Here is a 13,066-nt window from a genome sequence, read left to right on the forward strand (position 1 = left end):
ATTACAAGTTAGGATGACTGACTTATCAACCCATAATATTCTCAAGAGAAACTCGTCTAAGTGTAGTATTGCGTAACAACTGTTATCAAGTCTACACTTGAACAGTCTCCACACTACGTCCTAAATAGGCCAAGAGGGGTTAAATGTTCTACGGTCCTCAGCTTCTCGAACCCCGAATTAGAGATAGTAATTCCTAACCACAAATACTTGTGTGACATTCCCAAATCCAAAAGGGTCTCCACTGAGTAGATGGGTCTCAAACCAACTTGTTAAGGACTACTCCACACAAGTCGAACATGACTATACCATCCTCCTATCTTAATTGCACTTAAGTTCTGGTTAGAAGTTATCTCACCACTCAGAGATCACCAAGCATAACAAGCAGATTATATCACACAAACAATTATACATACACCAAATATACAGTTATATACACACACAAAGTAGGCTAAACCCAAGAATAAGAAGTTTTTAAATCAAAACTAATAAAATGCCAGAGATTACAAACACAAGCAAAGAAGATTTTAAAAGGAGGGAGAGATTTTGAAATTAAAGAAGTAGGGAGGAGATGAAGAGACTAATCCTTAGCACAAATTTAAAAGTTGAGAGTTGAAAAGATCTGACCAATGGGCTGCAATCCAATAGACAAGAATGTCATATAGAAACCCGAATTCCCCTTAGCAATAAACAAGCTTAGCAACTAACAAACAATGCACAAAATATCAACTCTAAGAGCAAGGAAAACAAATAAAGATAGCCACATCCAAGCTTAGCAACTCCATGATCTTCTTCAAATTTGCCCATGTAGCATATGAACTTCAAGATGGCACAAATCACAGGTTCAATATAACAGCTTCACCATGATCATGTTGCAGATGAACTCAGATGGATCTTCAATGATGTATCAGATGGAGTTTCAAATTTCAAGAACTTGGTTACATGAAAGTTGGCATTGGCCAAGTCCTTTGCATAGGGAGTGTTGCCTAAATTCTAAGTCCAATTGTCTCAGATCAAACCAACAGTCCACACAAGATATTTTTTAGCGTTTTTGTTCTTATTATGTACATTAATGGTCAAAGACCACACAAACAAACACAATATACACAAACAAAATATATCACAAAATATGGTTCAAGTGGATAAAGTGAAAATGACATTAACATAAACAATTTGATTGGTATGAATAATGGCAAATGAATAAAGCTCAAAAATTGAATTGCATTAAAAATAATTGACTTGAAATTAAATGTTAGTTGCTAATGAGTTAGAAGTTAGTGTTGCTTTTGCTTTGCTTTTGTTTTAAGTCATTCTTTGGAGAACGCTCAACCCACTTATCACAAGCATGGATCCTTGAACCAAGACATCTTCCAAAGGAAGGAAGAAAGGCCAAGTTCCTACACAATACCATGAAAGAGGGGAGACTTACAATCTCACTAACTAGAACTCTATGCCTTTTTGTGTCAAAATTTAACGATATGTTAAGCAATCGTAATTGGACTTATGTAGAAGTCACAACTATTTGAGGTCGGGCAATAGAATTTTAGTGTTAATGCATGTTAGAGACATAGTATGATGAACTATGCTCATGAAACATACCACACACAAAAAGAATATGCAAAGTGGGGGGCCTAATCTCATCCATACTTATGTTGATTTTGCAATCAACTAGCCTTAGGATATTAAGATATCATAGGTCCATGACATGAATGCATAAAGAATGGGAATGAGATGAAGAGGGACGGGGGATAAATCAAACACAAATTGGACAAAGGAGGACTTTTACCAAGTTAAGATCATTCATTCATTTTGGGAGATGGAATGTACATTCCATCAATCCTCTAAATCCAATGATCTTAACCTAACAAAGTCAAATCAACCTTGACCAAGGCCCAACAACACAAGTTAAACTCACAAAGTCAATTACAATGGCTCTACACAATTAATTTGGCAATTAATCAATTAAAAATATTAAAAATAATGCATTAAATTAAATATGGTTGGTCAATTTCCCAAAACCTCATCAAAACACCAAAGAAATGGCCATGAGATTTATCATAGGTGAAACAAGGTCAAAGGACCTTGGAGAAAAAAATTCAGAATTTTTGGAAACTTAAAAATATTTTTAAACAATTAAAAATATTCACAAAAATCAATTAAATCATGAAAAATATTAATAATGATCCAAAAAATGATTTTAATTCAGAAAATGAAAGAGGATTTTATTTAAATTTTTTTTGGTGAATCTCTCATATTTTTTGGATCAATATTAAAATTAATATGAACTAATGGAAAACAAAGGAATAAAAATAAAAATCAGATAATCAAAAAAATATGGACCACTTGATCTCCCTCATTAATTGAGGTGGCAGATCAAGTGGTGGAGAGCGCGCGTTCCATGGTGCGAGCTAGTCAACATTCCACACTTTTGGTAATCACAATGAGCGCTTCAGATTAAAACGTTTTAAATCAAATCAATGGCTCTGAACACTTCCAGCTCATCGCCGAAGCCAAAGACCGATCATCTTCTCCGATGACCCTGGCCGGACTGGTTCATTCATCACCATATCATAAATAAAAAAGGAGGACATGATATTAAAGTAAAAATGGTGTACATCACAAATATCACCTCAATTTAACCTAACTCCAAATATATATAGAGATATGTGGAGTTGAATTTTGAGGTGTGTCAACTGAGTTACTTCGATTTGACCTCAAAGCAACTCAATCTTCTTGCCTACATTGGTAGGACTTCAGACAACCAAGGATCCAAGAGAATTGATGAGAATTGAGAGAGAATCGAAAAGAAGAAAAATCTGGAAAAATACCTTCAATGCTGTGCAAAAATGGATCTCTCTTGCTTTATCTTGCTTATAGAGCTTGTGGAAGTGGATTAAGAGTGATGCAAAGCTTTGGATCCTGGAGTTTTTGAATCTTCAAACAGTGAGATTCAAACTCAAATTTCAATTGAAATTTATCAGGTTTTCCTTTGAATGGTGAGGGTTTCAATGGTTTGAGGCAAAGCTGGTGCGCAGGGTCCTTCAAACTGAAGCATTGGACCTCTATTTATAGCAAAAGATGAGTGTTATTTGCACACTTGAAAATACTTCCAAAATTGACAATGCAATGTACATGCTTGCATGGGCGTGTGCAGGCCCATGAAGCAACTCTACTAGGTCCCCAATCAACTGAAATGAGGTTTGAATGAAGCTTAGATTGCAAGGCAAATATATTTGAATGTTTGAAGCATGATTCTTACCAACTGATACAGTCCTGTTTAAGCCATGTGCAAACCCCTCAAACTTTGTCCAAAATGAATGAATTAGGACTCTTTGGAAAGCTTAGATCAAGAGGAACAACTATTATGTTGAACACATTTTCATTTGGAACTTTTATCATTGTGAAGTTTGAGGTGGAAGTTTGGAAATTTCAACATGTCAAAATATTTTCTAAGTGCAAAGCCACATGTTCAATTATTCCACCTTTCCTAACTTTTTATGTGAGCTCCAAATGAGAAAAGTGTCTTCATCAAAGTTGTAGCTCTTTCAAAAACCTTCAAAATGGTCACAAATTGGACATCATTTTGATTTGGGATGAGTGAGTTATGTATTTTTTAAGTTGAGGAAAACCACTTGTTCAATGGTATTGGTCCAAAATGACCTATAATGTTTTAACATAGACAAAATGACCTATAATGTTTTAACATAGAAAATGAATTTCCAAGTAAAATAATCTCTATACTTCAACATGAAAGTTGTTTGGAATGTCATTTAGAGTAACTTTTCTCTTGGAATCATTTTCATACGATAAAAATTGTAGGAGATAGGGTCTAGGGGGACCCAATTTTGATCAGATGATTTCATCTGGCCAACCACCATCAACCAACTTGCTAACTTGAAATTATATTGACTTTTTAGGCTCATGGTAGATCATATATGCATAAGATGATGAAATTTAAAGTGCCCCTTAAGAAATTTGATCAATTGGTGAAGAAGCTTGTTGAAGAAGTTACTCAAGATACCTAGATGAACTAGGGTTTCCAAAGTAAACCAACTCCAAACTCTTGAAGAAATCTTGATCAAAATAACATGTAGGGATCATGGGGACTCATATATAATTCCTAGAGCCATCATGGATCATTCCTTGGTTGTGCTCTTAGCAATGAGGGTCTTAAACCCTAGATGTGAACTTGATAGATCAATAGTGATCATGCCCTACCTACAAAAGAGTTAGGCAAATGCAAAGACATATTTTTGGTATTTTGGTTAGTGAAATGATAAAATACAAGTATGATACAATCACATGGTGCTTGGTGATCTCTCCCAAAATAAACCCAGTGAAAGAGGGGTAAGGTGGATGCCAAGGTATGATCCCAATGCTAATGCATATGATGAGATTACATGAGGGATCTTAGGGTCAAAATTGGGATCTTACACATACTTCATTGTTTCAACAATCCATCTTAGATGGAAAGTGTTGAAATACAAACATAACGTAATGAAAACAATGATAATGAAAGCAGCTGAATGAAGTGCAACACCATTCTATGGGATTGATTCTAAGAGAAGGAAAATTGTTTAATGGTTATCGTGACGGTTTCAAGCGGATCACTAATGTTTCTTGTGGATTAATGTGTTGGCGGTGTCTTGAGCGTTGATTCTCAATAAATGGACGACAAATATTTGCTTTTGGACGTCAAAGATATATTGAGACAAAACTGGCTTATGCTTCCCTTGAGTTTTGACATAAAACCGAGGTAAGATTTTATTTCTTTTTTAAATAAAGAATAAAATAAAATAGATACTTTTCCCCTCGATTGCTAAAACCACCGAGATAATAGATTGCTTATGTTAAAAAACTGGCAAATGGAAAAATTGAAAGTAACATGTACTGTTTCGTTTTTCAATTTTTTATCATTCACCGATTTCTTTGTGTATTGCAATATTCAAACAAAGGAATACATTCAAAATAAAATTTTCAAGATGTTGTTTTGTGAAGCAACAACATTGTAGTATGAATAGGAATAAGTTTCTCAATATGGTCAACCGAAGAAAGCAATATATTATAGAGTGTTTTCTTTGACTGATAACATTGGGAAATTACTCCAAAATATAACAATGTTTCCTTTTATCATTAAACATTGATAAGAGGTGGAAATGACAACAACAACAACAACAACAACAACAACAATAAAAAACAATAACAAAATCAACACCATTATGTGAGATAGATTACAAGAATAGAAAAATGTTTTGTTCAAGGTTGATGTTAGAAGAACAGCAACACATAACCAAATTATTTTTCTATCTTGCAATCTATCCCAAAGAATGATGTTTACAAGTATGAAGCGCTTGTATATGATTTGGTTTACGATACAACTTAGTGAACGAATCCTTTAATAGTTAAATTCGGGTATCATATCCCTTGGTTATTAGAGTAATCGACAAAATAAATTATTTAACATTTAAATATATATAAAAAAATGCGCCACTTTTAATGAAATAAAAACATAAACTGCAGTTGTTGGGATTCATAACATGTATCCTGAATTAGTTTACCCATCGGTTATCTACTATAATCGACCAAATACATGGTATTTTTTTAGAAACAAATTGTGGTTCGTCCATGAATTATACCTCGATTTTTTATTGGGTGGTGTGAAAATTTGTCATAAAATGTATTATTTGTAGCTGTGTAAGATCATTTATAAACATAACGATTAAATTCTTCTTATTTAAGCCTTTACTATGTGATATACCAGATTTAAAACTTAATCCAATTTTATTTAAGGAAGGCCTTTGATTCCATATAATCAAATCTTGGTTTTCTTTCCCCTTATTAAATTTACTTAAGGATTCATGTAGATATTTCACTTCTTTTTTCATTGAGAACAAGTCTCATATTATCCGTCTTGGTTTCTAATATTAGCTATTTCATACTTCATTGTTTCAATACTATTTTCCAGAAATTCATTGTAGTCTTTAAGATCCATGTTACACTTTTAAATCTGATCATGTTCCTTGATTAAATTAACATTTAATTTAAATAATTGATTGTATGATAACTTTGTTACCTAACTTTCATCTTCATAATGACAAGCTTTCGAGCAAACTTGTTCATCTTCTTCATTGGAAGAAGGTTCTTCGAAGATCCTCCTAGAGGTTGATTCTTCGAGTTTTTTATATGTTAAGTTTCTGAAGATATGGCTCATTGAAACTTATTTTTCATTTCTTCTTTTAAATATTCCATTTGATGAAACATCTTCTTCTTCATATTCTTTCTTTTACGAAGTTTCTCTATAGGACGTTGAATTTTCCAAGGATTGGTCAACTACCAATATTTTTCTTTCAAAGGAGATTACTAGAGTTGATTTTTATTCTTCAAAAAATATTCTTTGACAAAGTCTCTAGATATTCTTATAGGTTTGAGTTAATCCCTTTATCTTTTAGCGATTGAATCATCTCATTCAATTTCTCGATAATTTCTTCCTTCTTAGATTTTTCCTAAAACTCATAATCATTCCCATCTCTGGATTTAAGTATTGGGTTTGATTTCTTATTTTAATTCCTAATTATTAGATATTTGTCAGAGTTGAAAGTTCTAACATTGTTTTAAAAAAAAAAAAGTTGAAAAAAATTGTGAAAGAAACATTCACGTTCATCTTCTTCGCCTCATATGTTCATCCTCTCTTGTTCAATACTTAGAGATACTCCATATATGATTTCAAGAGTGTCTTAAATTTCTTTGGCACAATTGCAATTTATTACATAAATAAATTTATTTTCATTTAAGGAAATAACTAAAAGCTTTTTAGTTTTGAAATCAACTTCAAGCTTTCTATTTTCTTCTTCGATCTAAAGAAAATATGTTTTATCCACTACTTCATCATTAATACAACGAGTAGGGATAAACTGATCTTTGATTATTGTCTCCCACATTTCAAGATAAAAGATTTAAATGAATCATTTAAATTTAGATTTCCACGATTCGAACCTATCACCATTAAACGGCGGAGGTGTGTTTAGGAAAGTCTAGTTGTTAAAAACAACGTTGGAAGTCATATTCTCCCTAGGATGATTAGTCTTTAAAAAGGAGTTAGGCTATGATTCCATTTGTTGGACATATGACTACATACAAAAGAAATAGGGGAATGGGGGTTGAATTTTTTAGGATTGAATAACGTTAATTTAAAATAAAATCATTTTTGAAATGAGAGTTTGAAAATAATTTATCAAATTGTTTGAATAAATATGCAGTGAAAATTAAAAGTAAAGAAATTAAGTGGAAAATAAAAGAGATAAGGGAGGAGAAATAACACCAGATAATTATACGTGTATAGTCAAGAAGCCTTAATCTTGTCGCCAAAAATTAATCTTGAGAGCACCTACTATATCTTGAGAGTTTTTAGAAGGTTATGCCCTTGAACCCCTTTATACAAGGAAATGAGGTTTTCATGTTAACTTCTAACCAAATAATGAACAAGGCTTGAAGAGGTTAATCTCCAAACCTAAAAACAAACACGACTTGAGGAGGTTAGTATTCGAACCTAATGTATATTTTTCACTGGTGTATCTTGAACGGAGATGGAGGTTTGAAGTGGTTATCCTTCGAACGGAACCAGGGTTTTATACGTGATTACGCGAACCAAACTGAGATTTATACCAGGATGATCTCGAATCTACTGAGTTTTTATACCTGGATGATCTCAAATCAATAGAGATTTTAACCGGGTTAAGTTCAAGAGTCGTTATGGAGATTTTCACTAGCTGATGTCCATGAACCAAACGAGATTGTTTCCAATGGTGAAACTCAAAACCAAATGGAGACTTAGACAAATCCCCTAAATACAAACATGATTTTTTTAATTGGTTTATCTCTCAACAAAAATGATAACTTCCTAAGGAATAAAAATTTACTCAAGAGAAAAATATATTCTTAGCAAATTTACAATTATGCCATCACCCAGAACAATATTCCTCACTAGACTCAAGAATACTCTTATAGCACTATGACAAAAATATTTGAGAAAAGCAAGAATGATTTAGAGAAGTGATGAGATAAATGAAAATTGTGATTTTTCACGTTTTCTAGAAGATTTGAAATGATAGAGAAGATCTCTATTTATAGACAAATACATGGTATAAATTTAGAAACAATCCAGGGGCCAAATTAATGACCTAATCAATTAAGAAAATCTATTAGATTGTGAAAATAATAGATTATTGATGCCAAAATTGGAAGGTTTGGATGGAGATCTGTTACCAATCATTAAGAGACTGTCATAATCAATCATATAATCGATTAGGCATCATCTAATCGAATAGACAATTTTAAAAAAGTTTTCTAACCAAACAGATAGTCCCCTAATCAACTGGCTAGGCCCACAAAACATGTTTTGATGATTTTAAAAAATACGAGGGTTCTCAATGATTTTAATGTGTGTGTGTGTGTGTGTGTGTGATTTAGTCATAATACTTCAGAAATACCATTGTGTCTTTATAATACACTGATCACTCAAACGAACACGGCTAGGCGAGCTTTCATACTTCCTCACTTTCACACTCTGAAGCTTCAAGTATTGGCGTTGTTATCTTTGATTTTAGCATCACACAAGGACCTTGAGTATTCTTGACGAGGTTTGAGATTTCTTCATGATATTTAGGATCATCTAAGAGATTAAAAGTTTAAACCACCGGTGATTATAAACCATAAGCCTTCACTTGAGAGTCGTTGGACTATAACGTTGACTTTAAACGAATGCTTTGCTTGATTCGGGAGGATATCTTTGATAAACTATCTTGTGCACCTTTGACCACTTGAACCATCTTCAATAGTGTCTTGACTTCAAGTTTCTTCATCATCAAAATTAAGCAGCTACTGATTTGATTTCCTCTTTGCTATCACAAGTTTCACCATCTTGAATCACTTATTTTATACACCTGCAAACACATAAATCCATACAAAGATCATGAGGTAGGGTTTTATATGATTGGTATAACCTAGAATTAAAGGCATCAAATTAATGACATTAAAAAAACGCTTGTTTGGAGGAAACCCAACCCATTTTTGAAACTTTTTTATTTTTAGGATTGTTTTTCTTTAGGATCAGTCAAGTAACAATGTTGCAAACTTTCCATGTGGCAAAACATGAGAGTTCCCCGCTAAGCACACTTTGTAAAATGCCAAGTCTTGCTTAGGGAGTTTTGTGCAAAAGCACATTTAAAAAAACACGCAAACTTGCTTAGCGGGACAGAAGCCCGCTTAGTGAGCGAGTGGTTGCAAGCATTAATTACTCATCTCAGAACTTGAAACAACTCTTAGAAATACTTTCTACGTGATTTGGATGCTACTAAGTTGTGAAAAGAAAGTGCAAGGGAATATAAAAGGCTTAAGACCGACCTAATCCAAAGGTCCAACCTTATTAAAGATACTCATTCAACTAGGGAGCATGTAAACCTCCACGGCAAAACACCACATAAAACAAGATTTCATCTTCATCTTAACAGTTGATGCTCATCCAACAACCTTCCCCATCTCACATCGAATCAACCAGTGACTTTGAGTCTTGCCCGAGTATTAATCACACTCACACCGTAAGTTTCACATCACTAATTTATTGAGTTGAGCGTTGAAGTGACAGTCTTTAAAATAATCGCTCTCCCTCCTCTTTGTTCATCGGGGACACCTACCACCGTACTAGAAAATTCCCCATAGTAGTCAATCATCTTCAACATATTATTCATATTATGTTCTAGTACATAATAAATTATATAGGGCAAAATATATTGAACTTGTTCATAAATAACTTCACATTGTTTGAGAAGTAAAATGTAGATTATAAACAATATTTACTTTCCCTACTCCAATAAAATGTCTTTTATTATGACGGCAATCTATAGAAGTTACATATGTTAACACTATGGCTAATAAACTAACTTATAATTAGTCCAAAAAATAAAAGGAAACGTAACGTAACAAAGCTAACTACCATACATGGATTTACTAACTCTATCAACTGCCGTTACGTAATTAAACTAACTCTATCAACTATATATGTGTAATATGAGCAAATGACTTAGGTATTCAAAGATGGATATAGAATATTGGATTTGGATTTATGCCCTTTTGTTAGCAACCTATTTCTGTGTGATCAATTTTGTGTGGAGGTTGAATGAATGTTACTATAACATAAAATTAAGAAAGAAACAATACCCTCTTCCTCCTGGTGATTTGGGATGGCCTTTTGTAGGAAATATGTTGGCCTTTATTAAACATTTCAAATCTGATCATCCTGATTTATTCATCAACGACCTTGTTTCCAAGTCTCTTTCTTTTTCTCATCTTGCAATGATTCTTCACACGCACATATATAATTTGCATATAATAAATCATATATTTTAACATTACAGGTATGGACGAATCGGTATCTACAAGATGCATTTATTTGGAAGTCCAAGCATCATTATTTGTGACGCTGAGATGTGTAGACGAGTGTTGACAGACGATGAGACCTTTAAAATCGGTTATCCAAAATCCACCATTGAAGTTGTGAGATGTAAATGTATTTGGAGTTTGTCTCGAGAAGAACACAAGCGTTTTAGACGATTAATCTCTTCTCTTACCATCGGCCATAATACATTAGAAACATACCTATCATGCATGGAGGATATTGTGGTTAATTCTCTAGACGAAATTTCTAGTATGAATGAGCCGGTTGAGTTTTTGAAAGAACTGAAAAATATTTCCTTTAAAATCATCATTGATATCTTTATGGGCTCTTACAATCAACATATTATCACCAAAATAGGAAATTCTTTTACTGAAATGCATAGGGCTTTGTTCTCTTTGCCGGTAAATCTTCCCGGATTTACTTTTCGTAAAGGAATCATGGTAATTATTTATATTTTTTTATATATTTTTTCGTATTCAACTTTATAATATTATTGTTAATACGAACTAGTTGAAGACTCGTGCATCTGGATCATTGTGATAGAATTTTATTTTAACGATGATTACACGTAGGCACGCGAGAAGCTGGCGAAATTAGTTAAACCTATTGTGGAAGAAAGGAGGAGGATGATAAAACATGGTGAAAGGAAAGATCTCCTTGATATGTTTTTGGAAGCAAAGGATGAAGATGGTTGGAAACCAGAAGATGAAGATATTATTGACATATTGATAGGGATTGTACTTGCTGGCCATGACAGTACAGCTAGTAGTATGATGTGGTCAATGATGTATCTTACACAAAATCCACATATTTTGGAAAAGGCCAAGGTAAAATAAATTATTTTTTTTTCAAAAAATATATAATAGAGGAACTAAAAGTCTAATTTAAAAATAAATAAAAAATTAATTAAATTTTAGAAAAAAGGAGAAAATCAATAGTACATTTAAGCATTACAAAAAATGAAATAAATCCAAAAGTTAAATTTCATTCATTAATTAATAAATTAAAATATAAATTTATCATTTCATATTCAGTGACTCAATAACATAAAAAAATAAACTAATTATATGAAAATATTTCTTAAATTCATAACAATAAAAATAAACACCAACTAAGTCTTAAGATATAAAGAAAAATTATTAATATGTTGTTCATCAAATAATGTATGTAATTTTTTTTGTCAGGAGGAGCAGGAGGAGATCATGAAGAACAGACTGCCCATGCAGAAACATTTAAATTTAAAGGATATTAAGAAAATGACTTATCTTTCTCATGTAGGTTGATATAATCATCAATATCATTTTAATTAAAATTATAGTTTTTCTCTTTCAATTTGTTTTTAAAAACTAATCTTAATTAATTAGTATTGTAATTTCTTTCATTTACAGATAATCAATGAATCAATGAGACTTAAGAATTCCAATTTTGCAATTTTTCGAGAAGCAACTATAGACGTTAACATCAATGGTTTGTTCATATTCAATGTTATTCTTTAAAACTTAAAATTAAAATTCTCATATTTAATATCAACATTTATATTATATTTCAATTTATTAAAAAATAGTAAAAAAAATCATCTACTCTATATTTTTATATTTTTAGGTTACATTATACCGAAAGGATGGAAAGTGTTAACTTGGACAAAAGCTATTCATATGGATCCTACTTATTATCCAAATCCATATGAATTTAATCCATCTAGATGGAATGTGAGTTCTATTATAATGTCATAATTTATATTAAAACTGTAAACAAGTATTTAAATATTAGTGAGACACTGTCCTGGAAGTGATTTGGCTACAAGTATTTAGATGGAATGTAAATTAAAGTATTTAAATATTAGAGCCCCGCCTTTTTTCTGGTCTAGTTGAGACACTGTCCTGGAAGTGATTTGGCTAAACTTGAAATTTCTATATTTCTACATTATTTCCTTCTCAATTATAAGTAAGCACTCATTTTAACTTTTTACTATTAAATTATTTGAATATAAATTTAGCTCTATTTCATTTACATAATTAATCTATTTTGTGCAGGCTTGAGATAGTGAATCCAAAATGTCCCATTACTAATTTATCATCACCCAAACCCATTGACAATTGTCTTGCTAAGGTGATAAAGGTCTCAAGCATTGCATAGTTATTGGAGTGGAAAATAAATTTCCAAAGTCTCTTGGTTTGGAAATAAACAGTTGCTTCTTATTAATTACACATGAGTGGTATGTTATATTATATTATATTATTTTGGTTTTTGTTGGTATGCTTCATCTTATGTAATGTAAATAAAAGAAATATTATTATTGTTAAAATTCAAAAAAATTATAATAAGGATTGATTTGATATTGTATATAAGGCTTAGATAGTTGATAACAATTTCTTCTCATCAGGTAACACTTGTCTGTTCTCCAACAAACTTATATTGATTTTTTCACTATCTTAAAAGATTTTTCTTATTTTTCTAAAGGCAATATACGGAAAAGAAAATATAACCAATAATAAATGAAAACTATATAAAGCCTCAAAAACAAACAACCCTCCAAAATTCAAACCACAAAGGCATCTACAAGTAACACTACTTACAAGAAATATCACTCCTAGACTCCATTAAGTGAACCATGTAATT

At 31.9% G+C, this 13,066-nt stretch overlaps 1 protein-coding gene across 1 annotated transcript; it reads left to right on the forward strand.

Annotated features, from left to right (window-relative positions):
* The first annotated feature begins 10,084 nt into the window (after positions 1-10,084).
* Positions 10,085-12,659, forward strand: LOC127092685 (beta-amyrin 11-oxidase). The gene is made up of 7 exons (XM_051031565.1): positions 10,085-10,319; positions 10,407-10,887; positions 11,020-11,274; positions 11,632-11,721; positions 11,836-11,914; positions 12,050-12,156; positions 12,481-12,659. Exons 1-7 carry the CDS (start codon positions 10,087-10,089, stop codon positions 12,484-12,486), a joined length of 1,251 nt encoding a protein of 416 aa, XP_050887522.1. The 5' UTR covers positions 10,085-10,086; the 3' UTR covers positions 12,487-12,659.
* The last annotated feature ends 407 nt before the right edge of the window (positions 12,660-13,066 follow it).

Source organism: Lathyrus oleraceus, chromosome 6 (genome assembly GCF_024323335.1).
Source record: "Lathyrus oleraceus cultivar Zhongwan6 chromosome 6, CAAS_Psat_ZW6_1.0, whole genome shotgun sequence".
Classification (NCBI taxonomy): Eukaryota; Viridiplantae; Streptophyta; class Magnoliopsida; order Fabales; family Fabaceae; genus Lathyrus; species Lathyrus oleraceus.

Coding starts and splice junctions, on each gene's coding strand:
- LOC127092685 (XM_051031565.1), top strand. CDS start 10,087: ATGGATATAGAATATTGGATTTGGATTTATGCCCTTTTGTTAGCAACC. Junction 10,888..11,019: donor CTTTTCGTAAAGGAATCATG/GTAATTATTTAT, acceptor GATTACACGTAG/GCACGCGAGAAGCTGGCGAA. Junction 11,722..11,835: donor AAATGACTTATCTTTCTCAT/GTAGGTTGATAT, acceptor TTTCATTTACAG/ATAATCAATGAATCAATGAG.